Source organism: Ambystoma mexicanum, chromosome 12, assembly GCF_040938575.1.
Source record: "Ambystoma mexicanum isolate Mex_15411 chromosome 12, UKY_AmexF1_1, whole genome shotgun sequence".
Taxonomy (NCBI): domain Eukaryota; kingdom Metazoa; phylum Chordata; class Amphibia; order Caudata; family Ambystomatidae; genus Ambystoma; species Ambystoma mexicanum.
Genome location: NC_090936.1, coordinates 430,058,305 through 430,079,220, shown reverse-complemented (window position 1 = coordinate 430,079,220; position 20,916 = coordinate 430,058,305). Strand labels below are relative to the sequence as shown.

Genomic DNA, 20,916 nt, shown 5'->3' with positions numbered 1-20,916 from the left:
TCTTAGCTGTCTCCAGTGCATCGTCCACCGCCTTACCAAACAGGTTTGAGTCCTCAATTGGTTTGTTGATGAGGGACACCTGGGTTTCTGGCTTAAAACCCGAGTTCCTGAGCTTAACATGACGCTTGAGAAGTACCCCCTGGGTTAATGACCGGCCAGCCGTCTCCACAGCATCTAGCGTGTTTTTAATGATGCTCTGGTTTACTCGAGTACCTTCTGTCAAAATGGCTAACAAACGGGTTCGTAAGGGTTCAGGAGCTTCTTCCAGGCCTTCGCGTAACTTTCCCCATTGAGCATCAGCGTAGCTTGCCAGCAAAGTATTGTTATTGGCAATTCGCGTGCAGAAAGCTGCTGAGGATGTAATTCTTTTTCCCAAGACAAAGCTTCATTCCCACCTTGTCTGGGGGTGCTTCGCTAGTAGACAGCGGAACCCCCCGCCCTTTTCCTTGTGGTGGTTACTACTAAGGAATCAGGTATTGAGTGACCCCCAATATATAAGGGATCAGACGGTGAGGGGCTAAAAAGCTTCTCAATATTTGGGTTGACCCCTCTAACCAATGCAGGTGTGGATAAAGATGGAATGAGGCGTCTCTTGACTGAGGCAAGAAGGGGAATGGCCTGACTAGTAGGTGGTTTCTCCTTAATTATTTTCTCCACAAAGTCTACTTCTGGAGTAATTTCCCCTGTGTCAATTTCAAAATGTGCTGCTGCTTTGCGTAGCAGTGCATTGAACGTGGGCTGATCATCCACAGGTGACGGGTTTCTGACCGGTGTGGTCTGAGGAGAGGGCAGATTTAAAACGTTGGGGTCTGTTGACACACCTGGAGACTGCCAGGGCTGTGATCCACCTATGTCTGGGTCCTCTTCGAAGCCCCTTCCACCTATGTCTGGGTCTTCTTCGAAGCCCTCCACAGGGTCTTGTAGATCCTCCGTATTTAGGAACTCCTCATCCTCGTGAAAATGTGGGTCCTCTTCAGTGAGGTCATATGTATGAATATCCTCTTCAAGTGGGTCAAAGGGTCTGGGATATTTGGCCCTAGAGTCTTCGTGAAGTATCTCTCTTGCCCTCTTGGGTGTAACGTGTTCAGGGGTGGACATAAACCCATCTAGTTTGTCCATACACGATTGAAATCCTTCCATAGTCCATTGGGATACCCCCGAGCGGTCTAGTGGCGGAAAGGTGTTCTCCTCCGCCATTAGGCGTCGAGATCTCTCCCATAGCGTGGAGGATATACCCCCTTCCCCTTCTGAGAAACCTTCTCGTGGGCTAGACACTGGGGATCTGATGTTAGGTCTTCCCATTCGACGGGAGGGGAGGGGAGGTTCCAGAGTACCTTCCGTAGATTTCGGCGTCTCTCTGGCCTTGTGAGCGGGTTTCAGCTACTCTTTCGCGTCCGTCTTTGAGCGTCAGTGGAGACTATACGAGCCAAGCTTTCGACAACTAGTTTGTCCGTCGAGGGCTGGTCCTGAATGGACTTCGGCGTTGCCAGAACCTTTTTGCCGACGGTCGCTCTCTTACGAGGCATCTCGTCAGACGTTTTGGTGATAGCACCCTTAGTTGCAGACGGGCCAGTCACTAGTCGCGCATGCAGCTCCGGGGAGGGCTGGCAACCCTTACGGTCGGCGGAGGCTGCCGGTAGATTCTGTGTCTCCGTTGGCGCTGGGGCCTTCTTCGACTTAGTCGATGAAGGACTGTGGGTTGTGTGTTTAGTTTTTACTTTTTCATGTGCGTCGCCGGGGTGTACATCCCCATAAGTAGGGCGTGAGCCGAACTTGTCAGGGCCGGGGACAGACACGGAGGAGCGGGAACGCTCCTTAGAGAGGTCGACAACCTCCGATACGGTGGTAGCGTTATCACTGTCCCCCTCGTCACATTCGGCGGCGGCATCTTTCCACGTGAATTTGCTGTTACGAGGGCAAAATCTAAAAGGAGTCCTCTCCATAGCTGAGGATACAATAATAAGTGATAACGACCCCGAAGGAAAGGCGGTGGAAAGAGGCATTCTAAAAGGAAACAAATGTCCCAACAACCCCCACTCTCCCTACTGTGTAGGCCGGCGAAGCCGGGCCACGTGTTCGGCAGCGCCGATAGGATCGCCTCTGTTGAGACCACCGCCGAAGATCTTGATTCGACGGAGAAGTTGCTTAGCTGTCGAAAGAGGGCTGGAGGCATTTGGATTTAACGATAACTGACAAAAAACAACCAAGGGACGAATAAATGGTAATGGCAAGGTCCCTTACGAACTCCGCATAAGGCGACCAGTATTCTGGGCGGAAAAAAACAATCTGCGGGACCTTGGCGCATAATGAATTTTGGGTACACTACACGTCACTACAGGGATAGTATTACAGACACGCCTATGTCGACGTCCCCTTTTCGACTACGAAAAACAAAATGCAATGCTCCACAGAGACTACTGGATGTCGGACTATGCACAGCGTGTGATTCTAAGCAGATTAACAAACATCAGAAAAATATTTATGTATTGACCAATACCAAATCTGCTTGGCGATTTGCGACAGTGTTGGAGAGTGTTACCCACCTTGTTTATGTAAAATGTAATATTGTCTGTTTAATTTGAATGCTCCGGACGAGGATAAGAGTTTGAAATCTGCGACATGCTTCCTTCACCTTTAATAATTCTAGGACGGGGGCTCTCAAGATGTTCTGCAATACTCCCAATAGCCCACACCATTGTATTTGCTGGCTAGGACTCATGGGAGTTGGAGTCCAGAACATCTGAAGAGCCAAAGTTTGCAGAGCCCTGTTCTAGGACATTTATATGAAGACTGGTTTGTTGAGGAGTCCACGTGCCCTCACTCTAAGTGTGTGGCAGTGAGCCCAACTTTTATGCATACATGTGGTTATTGTCTATTGTACAGATGGATTTGCAAAAGGGCGGCCCTTTAACATGTTTGCAGGAGACCACCATCTAAGGGCTAAAACAACCTTTTGCAAAAGTGTCACTGGATGGACCCAGACACCACCAGCTTGTGCCCAATGCACTGAGAGACACCCCTGAGCAGGGTACATTTGAAGGATTGCAAAAAGGAGAAGATAAATGTAGGCAGCCATCATTCATATAAGTTTCATCACTGTTCACACTGCTTTGAACAGGTTTGGCCGATAATCTGCTCCTGAAATGTATGTACTCTTTTCTGCGTTGGGTACACCATTGGCTTGACTGTGTATTATCTGTCCAAGTAACTTTTTGACGTGGCTAGAAGTTAGGCTTGAGAAACCTAGCTGATGCAGAAGGGTCATCATGTTGGTCTTTTGCCAACATTGAGAAGGTACACTTGTAACTCGTTTGAACAGGTAGGCAGCTACCATGGCTAGTATCTTTGTGAACACACATGGTGCTGAAGAAGTCACAAAAAATGATGAACTGAAAATGTTCTAAGAAGTGCAGTCACTGAACCAGAGAACTGTGTTCAGTAGTGTGCCGTTTGTGAAAGGCTTAGCCGGCTTTTGTTGGAATTACTCTCCTTTTGCATAGCCAAGACGAAAATCAGAGTGGATTCTATAGTCTTTGGACCTTGTTAATTAACAATCAGCACACTTCGTCACATAGGCATGTACACCATAGGATACCTGTCCGCACTAAAACACTTAGGAGCACAATCTACCTGCAAAGTGCTAAGAAGTGCAATTTCTGTAGTTGATATAGGGTAAATAAGAATGGTAAGATTTAATCTACTTTTTCAGATATGGCTACTGTAATCTTGGAGCAAATGCATACAATTTGAGGCGAAAGGGAATAGTAAAAGATAAATCATTAGTGGGTCAGGAATTTATTGTTCAACAGATTTGGAAAAAAGATGAGATTATCAACATGATGCACCAGCTATCATCGGAAACCATCCCAAACTATTTGTTTTAAGTAAGACTGTTCTAGTAGAAACTCTTTTGGGATTATAGTCTACTATAAAGACAGCAACAGTGGAGGCAAACATTTCTCACTTTTCCCATATTCAATAAAACAAAAAAAAAGAGGGTGGGCGCGAGAGTCTAGAAGAGCGTTCTTCACTCAATCAAGCACATACATAGTAGCAAAAAAATGCAGAGGACCCTTCAGTGGGGAATGGAAAAACACTGCTTTTGAAGGGGGGATTCAGGGGGGACTTTGCATGTTTTTAAAGAAAGATGGGGGAGGAAATCTCTCTATTAGGAGAAAGCAGTGTGAATGATAGTTAAGATAGGCGCATGAGACAGAACAAGATTGGAAAAGTCTCTCATTGGCTCTGGGACAAAAAAAAATTAAATGTCTGGGAGACCAACAACTTATAGTACTCAGACAATTTCAAGCCATGCATATCGAATGGCTTTGCCAAGGTAAAAACACGGGACCAAGCAGTTTGGGCTGGACTGCCCCTTTTGGGGTGGGACCAAGCCTGATTTACATATGTTCTTTCCCCTTCTGTAATGGTTTGGCAGGCAAAGAACTATGGTCTGGAGGGTTGCCCAGAGCAATGACAGAGGTTAAGATTCATTCTAAACCTTCCAGCCATAACCTCTTATTTAACTTTAGTCACCCCGAGTGGGACGGGTATGCCCAGACGTGGGTCCTGTACTTGTTGCGCCTAGAGACCCAAGCTACTTCTCACTGATGACGCCCAACGAGGCCGAAACATGTTTGGGGATGTTTGTGGTCTCATGCAGAATGAATGTGACAAAGCAGTTTGTGCTGGACTGACCCTTTTGGGGTGAAACCAAGCCTGATTTGCATATGGTCTTTCCCCTTTTGTAATGGCTTGGCAGGCGAAGAATGATGGTCTGGGGGGTTGCACAGAGCAATGCCAAAGGTTAAGATGCGTTCTAAACCTTCCAGCCATCACCTCTTGTTTTGCTGAAGATTATTTGCTGACAGAGGCTATTACGTATCCACACAGAAAACCCTTTTCAGCCAAGGGAAAACATGGGGCCAGAAAAGATCAGAAAAGTGGATTAACCAATAACAGAGAGAAGAACATGAGAGAACAACCTATCCAGAAGGTATTGTAGAATAAAAGCACTCTGGTGCCCTATAAAAGAGTTTACCTTTCTGCTAGCAATTTCACAGACTGGGAAAGCAACATGGAAGGGTGGAGAAGGAGAGAAAGCCAGACCCAGAGAGAAAGACCCAAGGAGAGAGCCAGCCCTTGGATGAGAGAGATTAAAAAAAAACAGACCGACAGATCTAGGGAGATGGCCACATTCTAAGAGAACCAGACCCAGAGAGAAAAGCAATCCCTGGGCGAGACCAGAAAGATCAAAGAAACAGTCAAGGGCCTGCAAACGACTGTATCCCAGACTCTGGCAGAAACAAGACAGAGGAATGAAATCGGAGCCTGCTCATGCTATTGCCAAGTGGCTGGGAGGGGACAAGGTTTTGGCCCAGGAGACAATCCGTACCTCTGGAATTACAATAACCACCTCATAAAAACCTTAAAGAAGGGTGAAAAAATATTTGCTGGTAAGCGTGTGTTAAACGGGGTCATCGACCCCACCCAGTAGTGTGACCCACCACTAAAGGTTGATGACCTCTTAACCTGAAACATATCCTAAGGCAAAAGGGGGAGAACCATTTGCTGGTAGGCAAAGTCAAGAAGTGTACTTGACACTATAACCCCAATTCGGTCAAGCTAAGAAGGGTACTGGCCGCTTGAACTATGAGACTGTGCACTAGTTGGGGAATCACAGAAAGAGGAGTATTCTCTTAATTATGTTGCGAGGTCACATTTGGTTAATTAAGCTATCTTGACACCTATAATTTCTAGAGTAAGACTGCTAGGCCCTCTAGGAATTACACCCATTGTGAAGAGAGAATTTCATTTTTGGGTATTCTGGGGTCCTTCTTAGGGTCTTCTGAACCTTCTGCTTTTTCCCTTTCTCATTTTTGGATCACTCGCTGACCTATTTGTGGTGGTCAGATGGACTTCAACTAAAGCCCTTCTGCCACTGCAACCCTTTTTTACTCAACAAGGGTGTATGGCCCTAGGTCGCCCGTACAGCTTCTTGGCCCAGGATTGCTTTTTAAGCATCCATTTGTGCACTAAAGCTGATATCACCCTATATTGGTTTCAGAGAGTAGGCTGGATGCAGCTTTATTTTTGTGTTGGCTTCAACAGGGGTGCAGGCCGAATTACTGGATTGGTAATCCAATGAAACATTTTGGTAGGCATTGGGATATGAATGTATTTCTTTAAGTTCTGCACTCTACCATTTTGATTTAGCAGCTTCCTTTGTTCATGGGGACCAAGAGGCAGGCATGAAATGGCCAGTGTGCATACGTGAGCTCTTTGTGAGTCCAGGAGTGCAGCACCCTCTGTAGTGGAATGAACTGTTGCAGACCAACTCCTGGGCAGGCCACATCACATCCTAGGGGGGGGGGGGGGGGGTGATTGACAGATTTAGGGGATAGTCCTGTATCCCCCTACTGTGAGTGAGGGATTGCTTAAGCCAATCTGTGTGCCTGCTGTTGCTGTAATTTTAGCACCAGGTTTGGACATACTGACTGACCCTGTGTCTTGTGCTGATCTCTGGTTGGGATGTGTGGCTGCAGGTCTTCTATCCTGGGCCTCCTTGTTATCCTGCTGGCCCCTCATCTGCTGTTTCAGGCGTTCCATGCTGAGACCGTTTCCAGGCTGTTTTACTGCAATTTCCCGATTTACCGTCATGTTCATCCCAGCTTGGTGCTGGTCACTGCCATTGCATGGAAAAGTGATGCGATCCCAACACCAGGCCTCATCTGCTCTTCAGGGATCTCGTGGTTCACCCCATTATATTCCATCCCAACATTTTCTCTGGCTAGACACCTTGGTCTTTGTACACCGATCGCCGGAATCTACTTTGTCAGGCTCTCCTAACTTTTCCAGAGTCCGCGTGGTAGCTGCCTTTGGTTATGGTTTGAGGGGTTCACTCCTATGAAGGCTGATTCTTGTTCATTTACGTCATTGTGGTTGTCGTTGGCCTGGAGCTCAGGTCATTTTGAGTTTGTATCCTTTAAACTGCACCTGAAAAAGATGTTTTGCACTTACTGACTTGTTTAGCAAAGAGCAACCAATAGGTGGAAAGAGGGCCTGAGGGTGTGAGTGATGCAGACTCCTAGCTCTAACTCCCTCAAGAAGTTTGAGTACTACCTGTGGCTGTCCGAGGAAACACAGAGGTGTACCGACCAGCAATCCCAAGGCGATGGCCCAAACTTGGCAGAAAAAAACTTGCTAGGACCAGGGAAAGCCTGCATCTAGATAGTTAACAGTAGCAGAGAACACCCAGTGATGACAGAATGGGAGACTTGGTTTTGGTTATCCTAAAGGTTGGTTTTGTTTGGTACTTTGTTTTGTGCAAGGTCTGAATGAAATATTAAAAATCTACTTCTGGAACTCTGTGACAATGCTTGTTCCCATCATTTTCTATTCTTCTTGCAGTGTAGGGTATTGCTTTAGAAAACAAGAATGAGTTTTCCTAAGGAGAACTTGGCAAAAACAATATGTCTGAATTTTTATTGTTTTAAGAAGTGTTTTATTTAACAAGAGTTTGCATTACTGTACTAACGTATTACTGAATTAGACACATAGGTGGAGGTATTCAAGGTTTATCAATATCGGTGAAGATCGCATAATTAAGCAGATTACCTATTGTCAGGAAATAAATCATGCAACTTGTGGCTTCATTTGTCGCTAATACATATATATATTGGACCATGTCGGGTACGGCACCTGAGATGTACCCTATTTGGTATTTTCACACATGTCGTCTCAGGAAATACAATCAGAAACAAGTAATATAAACAGAAGGAGGTTGCCCTCACACTAGGGTTCTTTTTGATGTACAGAAAAAATAGATTTAGAAACACATGTTATGATTGCTGCAGCATGTGTATACTGTGACGGCAAGTGGAAACACATCAAATATATTTTGTCCTATGTCATCCAGCTCTCTGATCCACACGCTGAAATAAAGAAAACCCTTTTGGATTTCTGTACCTCAAAAAGAACCCTAGTGTGAGGGCAAGCTCTTCTCTACAATATACTGTCCCCGGGTGCATGAAACACCAACAGAATAGCAGGCACAGGTAGTCACGAGGACTCCTTCCCCCAAAGAACTCAAAAAAAGAACTCAACCAAGGGCAAACCTATTAAAAACAATCTTCATTTGTCACCATACATTACACGCATTGCTGAATTTGGCTGAGGGGTCCAGGAAGACCAGAAAGAACACTTGCACCTCATCTCCATTTCTCTTTTAATGTTTTTATAAATATCCAAAAGCCAATCTGTGCTGTTCCCTGGCTTTTTACCACATTGCCAGTCACCTTTTCATACTGTTCCCCATCCAATTTTTCTAACCTTAAAGATTTCTCGGCCAACATCTCCTTGCTCACGGATTCGAGCCAACTCATCTTCCAGCGTGACACACTGCTCCCGGTACATATCAGAAAGCCTGTGGGCCTGCGTTAACTGCTCTTCTAGAGACTGACAAAAAAACAGGAAAAAAAGACAAGAGTTACAATATTGCACTGTACAAGGCCAACAGCAGTGTAATTACCATGTGGATGCAGGAGGATGTCTTCAGGCCACCTCCATTCTGCTAAGGTGGAGCAACAGTGCTTGAGAGGTGCAAAACACAGCAAATAAATGAAATGTCTACAGGCTAAAATAGTCAATTTAAATGATGTACAGAGCACCAGAGAAACATGCAGTGTGCACTAATGCATCTAACTCCAGTGAACAATATCCACAATAAAAGCCTCAGAATCTGTTGTGACCCTACCTTATGGCCTTACAGAGGCTCTGGGACTCGGGATGCCTACGTTCTAAGATATAATATCTATAGGAGGTAAGGGAGTAGTTTCTTACCTGTAACTCCAGTTCTCCAGCGTTGGTATCTTTCATGGATTCACATGCTTAGAATATTCTCCGTCGTAAGGCTGGGAACCCTCGGTATCTTTATTAAAGCGTTTTCCATTGGAAAAACTTGACATTTTTGTGTCCTATTGACATCCTTTTGGGACGCTTACGCATGGCCCAATAGCACGTACGGTATAAATAGCCCTATCCCCGCGGCTCCCTTCAGATTTTAACCTCCAAAGTAGAGGCAATATCACGTTTGCATTCAGGGGAGGCTGGCGGGCGCATGTGAATCCATGAAAGATACCAACGCTGGAGAAATGGAGTTACAGGTAATAAACTACTCCCTTCTCCAGCATTGGATCTTTCATGGATTCACATGCTTAGAATAGATTACATAGCAGTATGCTTATATCTGGAGGCGTGTAATGCAAACCAATACCATAGGAACGCAAACAGAAAACCACAAGAAAAAGCATTGACAAGCATGGTACATTAAAACGGGTACCCCACTTTGTGGGGCTTACCTTACTGAAACAGGTGTTGCAGGACTGCCTGTCCCATCTGCACATCTGCTCCATGCTGTTAGTCTAGGCAGTAATGCCGAGTAAATGTATGCAGCACCCACCAGGAGGCCGCTTGAAAGATGTCCACCAGCGGAATTCCCGACCACAATGCTGCTGATGACGCAGTGGGTCTTGTCGAATGAGCCTTCGGACACCTCTCCAGAGGCTTCTCTGCTTTAGAGTGACAGAAGGCAATAGCGGACGAAATCCAGCGGGATAGTCTTTGTTTGAAGATTGGTCTTCCCTTTACTGAGGGTCCATAAGCCACAAACAGTTGTCTTGTAAGCCTGAAATCTTGAGTACGACTCAAATAAAACTTCAATGCTCTTTTGACGTCCAACGTATGGAGAGCCTTCTCTGCCAAAGAGGAAGCAGCAGCAAAGAATGCAGGTAGCACAATAGAAGACTGCTTATGGAATGTAGTTGGTACCTTCGGAATAAAATGAGGGTTGGTGGCTAACACCACCTTGTCCTTGAAGAAACTTAAGTATGGAGGATCAATCACCAGCGCTTGCAGCTCTGACATTCTTCTTGCGGAAGTAATGGCCACCAAGAACGCCATTTTCCACAACAAAAATGTCAGGGGTGACGACGACATAGGCTAGAATGGAGCCTTCATTAGCCCTGATCGCACCAGATTGAGACTCCAACCAGGAGGGAACTTTTTGGCCGGAGGAAAAGTCTGAAATAAACCTCTCAGAAAATGTTTGACTAGTCGATAACTGAACAACAGAGTTGAGTGCCTCTTCCGACGAAACCTAGAGATGGCCGCCAGGTGAACTTTTATGGAGGAGAAAGACAAACCTCTTCTCGCCAAGTGTAGTAAATAAGGCAGAACTTGCTCTGATGAAATGTTTAGAGGGTCCACCCCTGGCTGATCCTTACACCACACACAGAATCTTTTCCACTTGCATGCATATGAGACATTTTGGAGGCGGCGAGAGCTGCGTCCAAAATGCGGCGACCATCTCTAGAAATGTTCAGCGAACCAAATTCGGAGAAGTCGGGAGCCAAGCCGTCAGGCTGAGGGAGCCCGGGTCGTGATGCCAAATTTCTTCCTTGTCTTGGAAGAGAAGGTCCGGCGTCACTTGAAATCTCATCGGTTCTGCCACTGATAGATGGAGCAGGTGCGAAAACCACAGCTGCCTGGCCCAGCGAAGGGCAATTACAATCACACGGCATGGATATTTCTGAATCCACTGGAGGGTCCGTCGAATGAGTGGAAACATAGGGAACGCATATGCGAGCTTGCCCGTCCACGGGAAGGAGAACGCATCCACCAGCGAATTAGGCTGCGGCCATCTGCTGGCGAACTGCTTGCACTTTTTGTTCTCCAGGGTTGCGAAGAGATCCAGCGAAGGACGACCCCATTTTCTGAAGATTTTCAACACTTGCTGATCGTTCAGCTGCCACTCGTGGAGTTGGCTCATCTCTCTGCTGAGAGAGTCTGCCTGTACATTCTTCACCCCTGGCAGGTGAAAAGCCACCATGCTGATGTCTTGTTCGAGGGCCCAATGCCATAGCTCCAGAGCCTCGCTCGAACGCACTCTGGAATGAGTGCCCCCTTGTTTCCGGAGGTAGAACATCGTGGTCGCGTTGTCCGTTAACACTCACAACCGATCCCCATATGCGCGGCAAAAACTCTGAGGCCAACGAACGGCTCTTAGTTCCAGTACATTGATGTGAAGGTTCGCTTCTCCTGGGGACCATCGACCTTGAACTTGTAAAGACCCCAGATGAGCTCCCCATCCTGTTTGGGAGGCATCAGTCACAATTGTGGATTGAAATTCCTGCTCTAGCAGAGGCATCCCCTTTTTCAGATTGGCTGAGAGTTGCCACCATCGAAGATCTTACAGTAGGTCGCTGTTGATCATCACTTTGTCGGACCACAATCTGCGACTTTGAGACCACCAGTCCGCCAGAAATTCTTGTATTGGCCTCATGAAGAGACAACAGTTCTTAACTAACGGGATACATGACGCCATGGCTCCTAGAAGCGACATGTAGCCTCTGACTGACACTCTGGTTCCAGCTCTCCACTCCTCCGCTTTCTGCTTGAGTTTCCGAACTCTCTCCACAGAAGGTTTTACCAGTCCTGACTGGGTTTGGAATTCCGCACCCAAAAACACCAAGCTCCTGGAGGGAGAGGGAAAGGATTTCTCGAAGTTGACTGCGAAGCCCAACCGTTGTAGCAACTGCATGGTAACGTAGAGGATTGCCTGCGCTGTTGCCGACGACAAGCCCCTTATAAGCCAGTCGTCCAGGTAAGGGTAGACGTGATGACCTTCTCGTCGTTGCCATGCCGCCACCGGGGGCAAACATTTCGTAAACGTCCTGGGGACGATTTTAGACCGAATGGGAGCACTTTGAATTGGTAATGACTCTGACCCACCACAAACCTCAGGAATTTTCTGTGCCGCCGACGCATGGGTATGTGGAAATATTTGTCTTGTAAGTCCAACGACGCCAGAAAATCCCCCGGTTGTATCGACAGGATGACCTGAAGCGTAAGCATCTTGAACTTCAGGCGTTGTAGAGTCTTGTTGAGAGCTCGAAGGTCCAGAATGGGTCGCTGCTTGCCTTTGGGTTTTTTTACCACGAAGTAACGCGAGTAGACCCCCAGGCCTCTCTGCCACCGGAACCAATTCTATAGCCCCTTTTTGCAGCATAAGCACAGCCTCCTGCTTTAAGATGTGAAGATGGGGTTGCGCCGAATACACGGGAGGAATGGGTGACGGCGTGATCTTGAATTGCAAAGAGTGGCCTAGTTTCACCGTGTCCAACACCCAACGGTCTGATGTAATCCTTTCCCATTCGTTGACGCAATGGGACACTCTGCCTCCCAGGACATCTTGAAGATGGTCATTGCTGAGATTTTGATTGCTTACTCTAAGTAGACGAAGACTGTTCTCCTCTCCTTCTAGATGTCTGGAAATCCCGGCTTCTCCGTGTCGCCTGGACAGCTCGCCTGTATCCCTGGGAGGAGTATGCCGATCTATTGAAATTCCAGTCTCTGGATGTGGTAAATCGAGAACTCCCTGAAGCTCTGCGGAAGGGGCGAAAAGGCTGAATTGCCCGTCCACTTTGTAATGCCCCCAGTGATCTTACCGTATCTGAATCCTCCTTCATGCCCCTGAGGGCTTAGTCTATCTTCTCCCCAAATAACTGCTCACCTTCACAGAGCATGTCCAGCACTTTATAATGGGCTTCCGGCTTAAAGTCCTGTACATTTTAACCAGGCCTGCCTTCTTAGTACCACTCCATTATTTATTTACTTGAATCCCGACTCCACAGCAATGTTGATGCTGTGATTTGATGCCTCCTCACCTTCACGCACCAGTAGCATAGCTGTCTTTTGGTGTTCTTCGGGCAAGTGCTCCAAGATGGGGGCCAAGTGATGCCACATTTCACGGTCGTATCGTGCCATAATAGCTAACGAGTTAGCCGCCTTGACCGTCGTCGCTCCTACTGTTGAGACTTTCTTACCAAAAGGCATCCTGTCTTCTAGCTTCACTGTCCGGAGGTGGTGTGATCTAGCCTTTCTGCTAGCCGCCGCTGACACCACTGATTCAGGAGAGGGCTCTGCGGTTAAACACTTAGGTGAAGAGTCTGGAGCCTTAAACTTTTTTTCGAACCTGCCGTGGAATGCAGGCTCCTAAAATGGATGGCGCATGGTACGCAAGCCTTCCTGCCAAACGTGGTCCAGAATCGGGACAGAGAAGATCGACTTCCTTCTCTTCCCCATATGGTCAAATAAGAAGCATTCCTTCTTTTCTTCCTCTGGGGTCAGACCAAATCCAACACAGGCTTTCGCCATCATCGCATGAAAGGCTCTGATGTCATCTGGAGGTGACGCTTGTGCCGGGCTTCTCGGAGCTTCCACTTCTCCATCCGATTTCCACATAGGGTCTTTTGACGGTGATGAGGAAATGTCCGAGATGAGTCCCTGGGGCCTTGATCCGACTCAGAGTCCTGTAGCTCACCCTCTTCTGGATGTGAACGGGGAGGTTCTTCACTGACCGGACGGGAGAGCGGCAACTCAACCATTGACATTGAACGTGGAGCGGGGCCTGCCGTGTTGACGAGGGGTGTCACCGGAGGCGCACCCATAGGAGGCAGGCTTGCATCCAACTGGCTTAAGAGGGACTGCAAAGACAACATTGACTGCGGATTTAGTAGAGAAGACGTAGGAGGAACATCTTGGGTCGTCGATGGGCCAACGCCCTGTAAACCGAGATCTGATGGATGAACCACCGGTTCCCGCTCCTCCTCCATCGACGACACCGATAGCGCCGACTCCTGCTGTAATAGAGTATTCGGCAGAACTGCGTCATACACCGTTGGTTGCCAAGTCTCTAGTGGGCCCACCGTCGACGATGAAAACCTGGGAGTTTCTACTTCTCCCTTATCGATCGCCACCACTGGTGTCGACGACGCCACTGCAGGGATTGACTGTGCGGACTGTATTGGAGCTGTTGACAACGCGACTCCCATTGACTGCACTGGCAGTTGTGGCGCAGACATTTTAGGCGATCCCGCCTTTTTTGAGTCTCTAGGCCGGTGTTTAGAAGATTCCCTACTTGAGGAAGACCTATGATGGTCTCCTGAGGAGGAGCGCTTTAAAGGGTCCTTTCCATCCTTTTTTGCAGTAGATGAAGATGAAGATTTTTCTGTCTTACGGCCTTGGTCCAAACGACCATGTTTTGACGATGGAGCGTCTTTCGCATTCCTTGAAGAGGAACGACTCTTCTCCGCAGGCCGCGGCTTCTTCGCCGGAGGCTAAGCAGACAATGACCGGTGAGGGACTACAGGGGACTTCGATCTGTTCGATGCCAGACTGCGCACCGATCCTACCTCAGATGGAGGGTAGGCCCCTTCGTTCAGCCACAATAGTAGACGCGGATTACCGTCCTTCAACGTCTTTTGCGAGAACCCCTTGCAGATATCACAGGTGTCCTCAGAGTGATGAGGGTAAAGACAATAAAGGCAATCCATGTGCCCATCCCCCTCAAACTTTCTTCATTCCACACGTGGCACACGGGCAGAACAACGCTTTACCCGACATTGGGAAAGAAAGTACAACCTAGCAAAGTGTAGAAACAAGAGGTGATCCCGACTACTTTGGAGACGGTTGAAATCTGAAGGGAGCCGCGCGGGCGGGGCTATTTATACCATATGTCCTATTGGGCCATGCATAAGCATCCCAAAAGGACGTCAATAGGACACAAAGGTGTCGAGTTATTCTAATGGAAACCGCTTTAATAAAGATACCGAGGATTCCCAGCCTGACGACGGGGAATATTCTAAGCATGTGAATCCATGAAAGATCCAATGCTGGAGAAATGGGGTATTCCCTGCTTGACCCAAAAAAGAGAATATTAAGTAGGGAAACTAAGCACAGGCCCCAACTCTCCAAGCAGAAATCCACTCCTGGAATCTGGAATGCACGTAGTTCCTCCTGACAGAATGCTGTTGGACAAACGCTGCTGTTCTGCTAGTTGTAGCATTCCTGTTCACAAGCATTGCACAATCTTCTGTGTTGGCTCAAGGTTCAGACATGGGTATACCTGCTTCGCATGTGCGCCGATGAGCTCCTGAATGGAGCTGCTTGACAGAGACAGCCTGATGCTGCAAGCTCCAAGGCCACCATATCACTCGACTTCAAACTGGCGGAGAGTCCTTTAAACCCTTTGGCCGCCACCATAGTTATCTAGTGAAAATCTTGCAAAGCAAAATGTCACCGGGGGCAACATTTCCCCAAATTTGACCCTGACTAAAATCAAACACTTTCTCCAATTATTCTGGCATTGGAGTTTAGAATAGTAAATGGCACCACTCCTAGAATATTCTGGGAAAGTAGTTTAGAGGCCAGGATGAAAAAAAATAAAAATAAAATCGCCTCCCTGATATTTTGAAGGCGATATATTCACATGGAACCCCGCCACACACATACATACATACATACATACATACATACTCACTAATTAGGACAAATTAACAACAGAGGGAAGTTCATGTTAATTGACCACAGCTGATAACCCTTAGTGAGAGGGAGGAAAGGAGGAATAAGCAATCCCATTCAAGGAGTGAACCAAAACCACAAAATACCCAATCAAAGCCTTAATTCGGTACCCCAGCAATCACGGGTACAATAAAAGAGTGCATGTTTCTGCAGCAAGGGGCACTGACTGGGTTGCAGCCCAGTAGGCAGATTCAGAGGAGAAGGTGTGATCTGGAGAGTAGGAGGCAATAAGAGGGGACACTGACTAGGAGAGGTGTGGTTGGGAGATCCTTGACCTGACCCGTAAACCACTTTTGCTTGCGGCTCAAAAGGGTTTAGCCCCCGACAGGAGGTATACTATGCAAAAGCTACTTAAATGGCCCAAGAGGGTGACCTTGCAAGAGGCACAGATTAAATTGTGAACACAAGTCTAAAAGTAACTGCATGCTGAGGACGGCAATGCTGGTGGGAGAAACAGAATATTACAGTCTCACAAAAACCCCAAGCAAGGGCAATGAAACTTATGCTTGGAGGAATATGTTACAAGGTATTGGTAATAGCCCAAAGGGCAAGTAGCAGCTAGAGAGTGAGAACATCAATGTCTAACAATTACCTTAAGCAATGTGGAAGAATTACTTGCTGGTATGAGACTGCCAAGATACAGGCCCGGAGTTAGATCTCTACTATGGAGACTGTTTAGAATCTTTAGTTGGGGAATCCTGGAGTAGACTGGCATTCCCATACATAGTTAACCCCTTCAGACATTGAGTTGACCCATCCGGACATCGTTCCTCAAAGAGATTGTTATGCTTCATAGTTGGACTTCCCTCAAACCTATAGGTTTTAGCCCCTCTGATCCTTTCCATAGGTACATTTTGAACATCCCTTTTACAACAGATGTGCGTTTTTTGGTCCTCTATCATGCAGTCCAGATAGCTGCCTTTTTCAGGTGGTCATGAGAAATTGAAGGAACAGTTGCACTGCTTTAGGTGTAGTGCTCACATAGGGAAGGTCAACTCTGGGGAGTTGAAATCAGAACAAACATGAGTGTGCAAGAGGATGGCTGTGCAGGAAGCTTTATGGGTTTGTTGAGAAAAGCAAAGTAGTGCCGTGGAGTCTGAAGGAGCTTGTACTTCATACATCAAGTGTTGCTAAAAACTAAAAGGTCACCCTGAGAAAAAGAAAACAAGTGGTAGAGCCAAATAGGATATAAAATGGGTGGAATGAGCTGGCAGACAACCCCTAATGACTAGTCGTTTCACTTGGCTGGATGTTACAACAAGAATAAAAGGATTCCACATATGCATTTCATGTGAAATAAACTTGGAAAACAAAAGTGGTCAAAGCAAAATAGTGGGAATAAGAAGCTAAATATTTCCCTGGTAGAAGAGCAACCTTTAATTAGCCCTAGGTAAGCCATGATGTGCGGACTAGAAAGATATTTTTCGCCCAACAAATCCGTAGGGATTCATCAGTCAAGTCACTCATTAGGGCTGCATAGGTAAATCACCCATAAACTTCTCACCTGCAACCAAAATCCCATACCCGACACTTGGGGAATGGACTAGGTAACCATAGGTCACGGGGACCACCACCCTCTGAGTGAGGTGGACCCCAGGGGTAAATGGCAGATCCCCCAAACTCCACCAGTCCATCCACAGCCTCGAGTCTTAGTCCACCTTGAGTCTGCAAACTCCCTCTGTCAGTCTTTCTCGAGGTCTCTATCCGTGGACAAGCATCCCCTGGAAAAGGAAGAAGCCCTATTAGTAGCCACAAGACACTCATTTAATAGCTGTCAAAGCTCAACAGAGTATGACCATGATGCCCAGAGAACTGTGTGCTTGTGACATGGATTCCTAGATACTTAATCTTACAAGACTGTTATCCAAGACGCCCATGACCCAAAGACTGTCAATGTTAATAAATGGTATGTGTAAAGTAGCATCTAGTGGACCTCACATAGGTGCAGGAGGAGGACTGTAAAACCAAGGAGCGGGCCTGCAAAGCTTTGTCCAAAGCAGAAAGACTGCTGTATGTTCGGCATGTGGGTTTCCTTGTTGTGTCCCTGAGTTTCATCGGTGCGTACCCTCCTGTAAACCAGAGCAAAACCATTCTAAGACGGCAGCCTGAGTTAACAAAGGCTCAGACCATGGACACGCACTAACCTAGCCTACACAACAACAAATAAAAGGTTCAGAAATTAAATGGGACAGGAGTTTGAAGTGGAGGGAGCAAGTTGGTGTGTGACAGAGGCGAATGAAATACCCAAAGGGGGTGAAGCTGAAAACCACAACCAGTGAAGGGTAACAAGAAATCAGAAAGCCAGAAAAATACCCAATATGAAGTGAGTTTGAACGCCACAAGTCATGAGAAGTTACTAGAATCCAGAAACCAAACCAAATACCAAAAGGGGGTGAAGATGAAAGCCATAACCCCTGAGGCAATATTATAAACCAGAAAGAGGGCAAATTACCCAAGGGGCCGACATTGAAAGTCACAACCTCCGATGGCTTTCGAAAGCCAAAAAGCAAACCCAATATCAAAAGGGAACAAAATGAGAAAGACAATCTACAAGGGGCTCATAGGAAAGACCAATTAAAAGAAATACCCAATGCCAGGCTCCTTTCAAGACTTGAAGCCCATGGGAGAACTGCGAATATTAACATTTGATGTCAGGGGGCTCAATCACCCGGTTAAAAGGAAAAAAGTAGAGGGTCTACTGAAAAGAGAGGGGGGTGAAATTATCTTGCTGCAAGAGACCCACATTAAGGTGCGGGACAAAAACAAACTGAGCATAAAGGGGTATGATCTGTTGGGGCAGTCCAACGCTCAGGACAAAAAGGCAGGAGTCCTGATAGCGGCACGTAAAAGTCGAAACATCCTCCTTCATGGAACGCTAATGGATAAGGCGGGGAGGTACTTGTTTGTAAGGGCAACGATAGACGGGCTCCGCTGTACGTTGGCAAATATATACATCCCAAACACGGGGCAAGACAGTTTCCTGAGGGAAACAATTGGGAAACTTGAAGGTTTTTGCGGAGGGGGAAATCATCCTGGGGAGCGATTTAAACGTAGCGTGGCACCCGCCTATAGATAGGAAGGAGCTCGGGGGGCGGTCAGGGATTAGGTGCGCCCTCAAAATGACTCCGACAGTTTATGAGTCATCTGTCACTGGTGGATGTGTGGAGAGGGCGCTTCACCCACTATTCGCATGTCTAGGACTATGTCACAGATAGATTAATTCTGGGTGACAGCAGGACTTTTGGGGAAGATCTCGAACATAGAAATTGGGCCGATATCGATCGGACCATGCCCCCTTGATGCTGGAGGTGAAATGGTCTCATGGGCAATCGGACTCTGGAGATGGAGGCTCCCTCAGGAGGTTCTGCAGACCCGATACTGGGAGAAGAAATCCGGGGGGAAATAAGGGAGTTTCTTGCTGTCAATGATACGGGTGAGGTAAAACGGAGTGGTATGTGATACCCTGAAGGCCGTCATAAGGGGGCAATTTATTGCAAAAAGAGCGACGAGAGCCAAGCAGAGGCAGGCCTGGGAAAGAGAGCTGGAAGTAAAATTAGCAGATATACAAAGGGAATGTGCGAAAAAACGACACTCTTTGAGGAGGGCCATGAGGCATGTGCAGGGTCAGTTGGATGTTCTTTGCACGAAAAGGCGGAAATGAGTCTTCTCCACCTCAGACACTGGTACTATGCTAAAGCCAATAGAGTGGATAAACTGCTCGCGAGACAATTACAGGCACTGCAAAAGAAGGGGTTGATCAAGACTTTATTTAATAAACAAGGGGAAAGGCTCTCCACCACCACTGACATAGGGGAGGAGTTCCGAGCCTTCTATAAGGATCTCTACTCCATGGAATGGCCGAATGGGGACGATCAGGACAGCTACCTAGATCCCCTCCCACTACCACGACTATCTGAAAGAAATAGGGACTTGCTGGATGGAGACATAAGGGAGGAGGAAGTGTGCCAAGCAATTAAGAGTCTTCAGACGGGCAAGGCCCCTGGGCCCGATGGCTTCACGGCGACCTTCTATAAGAAGTACGCAGAGGATCCGATTCCTTTCCTAACCAAATTCTACAACTCCTTTAGAAAAGAGGGTAATTTGTCCCCGTCCATGAATGAGGCGAAGGTTGTTGTCTTTCATAAAACAGGAAGGACCCGACCTCCGCAAGTTCGTACCGTCCAATAGCCCTGATTAATCAGGATGCTAAAAATGTATACTAAAATTCTCGCCCTAAGGCTATCTCCATTGCTTCCCGAATTGATCCATGAGGAACAATCGGGTTTCATCCCGGGTAGGCAGACTTATGATAACCCGAGGCGCGTGGCGCACTTGGTGGAGAAGGTGGGTATACACGGCATCCCAGCGACTCTCCTGGCGGTCGATGCCGAAAAGGCATTCGACCGGGTGGAATGGTCAATGCTATTCAAAACATTGGAGCGAATGGGATTCAGGGACAACTTCCTCAAGATGGTTAAAGCATGCTACAATACCCCTTCGGTCAGGATAACTGTCAATGGGGAATTTATGGACAGGATAGAACTCTTGCGAGGCACCAAACAGGGATGCCCCCTAACGCCGCTATTGTTCGCCATCTCCCTCGAGCCACTGTTAACAAGGATACGGGAGTCGAGTGCAATAGAAAGGATAGAGATGGCAGGGAGACGGCATAAAGTGGTTGCTTATGCTGATGATCTGTTACTGATCATGGGGGACCCGACCCGCACCCTCCCGATAGTGATTAAGGAATTAGAAGAGTTCGGGGCAATAGCGGGTCTAAAAATAAATGGGAGCAAATCGGAGGTTCTTCAGTTGGCGGGGGACTCGGGGGGGGGGGGGGGAGGTAAAGGGAGTAGCGGAGACGCTGGGGCTGAGCTGTGAGGACAATGGCATTAAATACTTGGGCATCTTTTTGATGAAAGGGGTGGACTGCATGTACGGGGCAAATTTCCCAGAGCTCCTTGGGGAAATTAAGAGGGACCTTGAGCGGTGGGAACCGCTGGTGATTTCGTGGTTGGGGCGGGTGGCTGTGATTAAAATGTCCATACTACCGAAGCTCTTCTATTACTTCCAAGCTTGCCCGATAAAAATCCGTAGGTCCTTTCTCAAGGCCCTGGCTAAAGCTAACACCTCCTTCATTTGGAGGAAGAAGACCCATAGGATCTCGAGGGCGGTGTTAACCACCCCAATGGAAAAAGGGGGGTTGGCCCTCCCGCATTTTTACAAATATTATCAGGCGGCACAGCTGTGGGTGCTCAAAGAGTGGTTGGGGGAGGTGCAGCAGAAGGTGTGGGCTGTTCAGGGCAGGGCAGTAGCCAGAACGCCCCTGCGGGAACTCCTGTGAAAAGACAAGCGGCATAGGCACGTTAACCTAGGACTGAGTGTGGTGATGAAAGCCCCCCTCCCTTGGAGTGTGGGATGAATTGACGAAATGTGATGTTTTGTCAACAGTGCCGGGTCACTTTACCCCCATGTTTGGGAACACAGATTTATGCC

General features: G+C 47.4%; 1 protein-coding gene across 1 annotated transcript in view; it reads right to left on the bottom strand.

Annotated features, from left to right (window-relative positions):
* The window catches only part of CCDC77 (coiled-coil domain containing 77), a 504,734-nt gene that overhangs the window by 57,684 nt on the left and 426,134 nt on the right, over positions 1–20,916 (bottom strand). Inside the window, exon 10 of the mRNA XM_069628598.1 lies at positions 8,332–8,457. Within this exon, the coding sequence (XP_069484699.1) occupies positions 8,332–8,457 (126 nt within the window). The remainder of the gene's footprint in view (positions 1–8,331; positions 8,458–20,916) is intronic.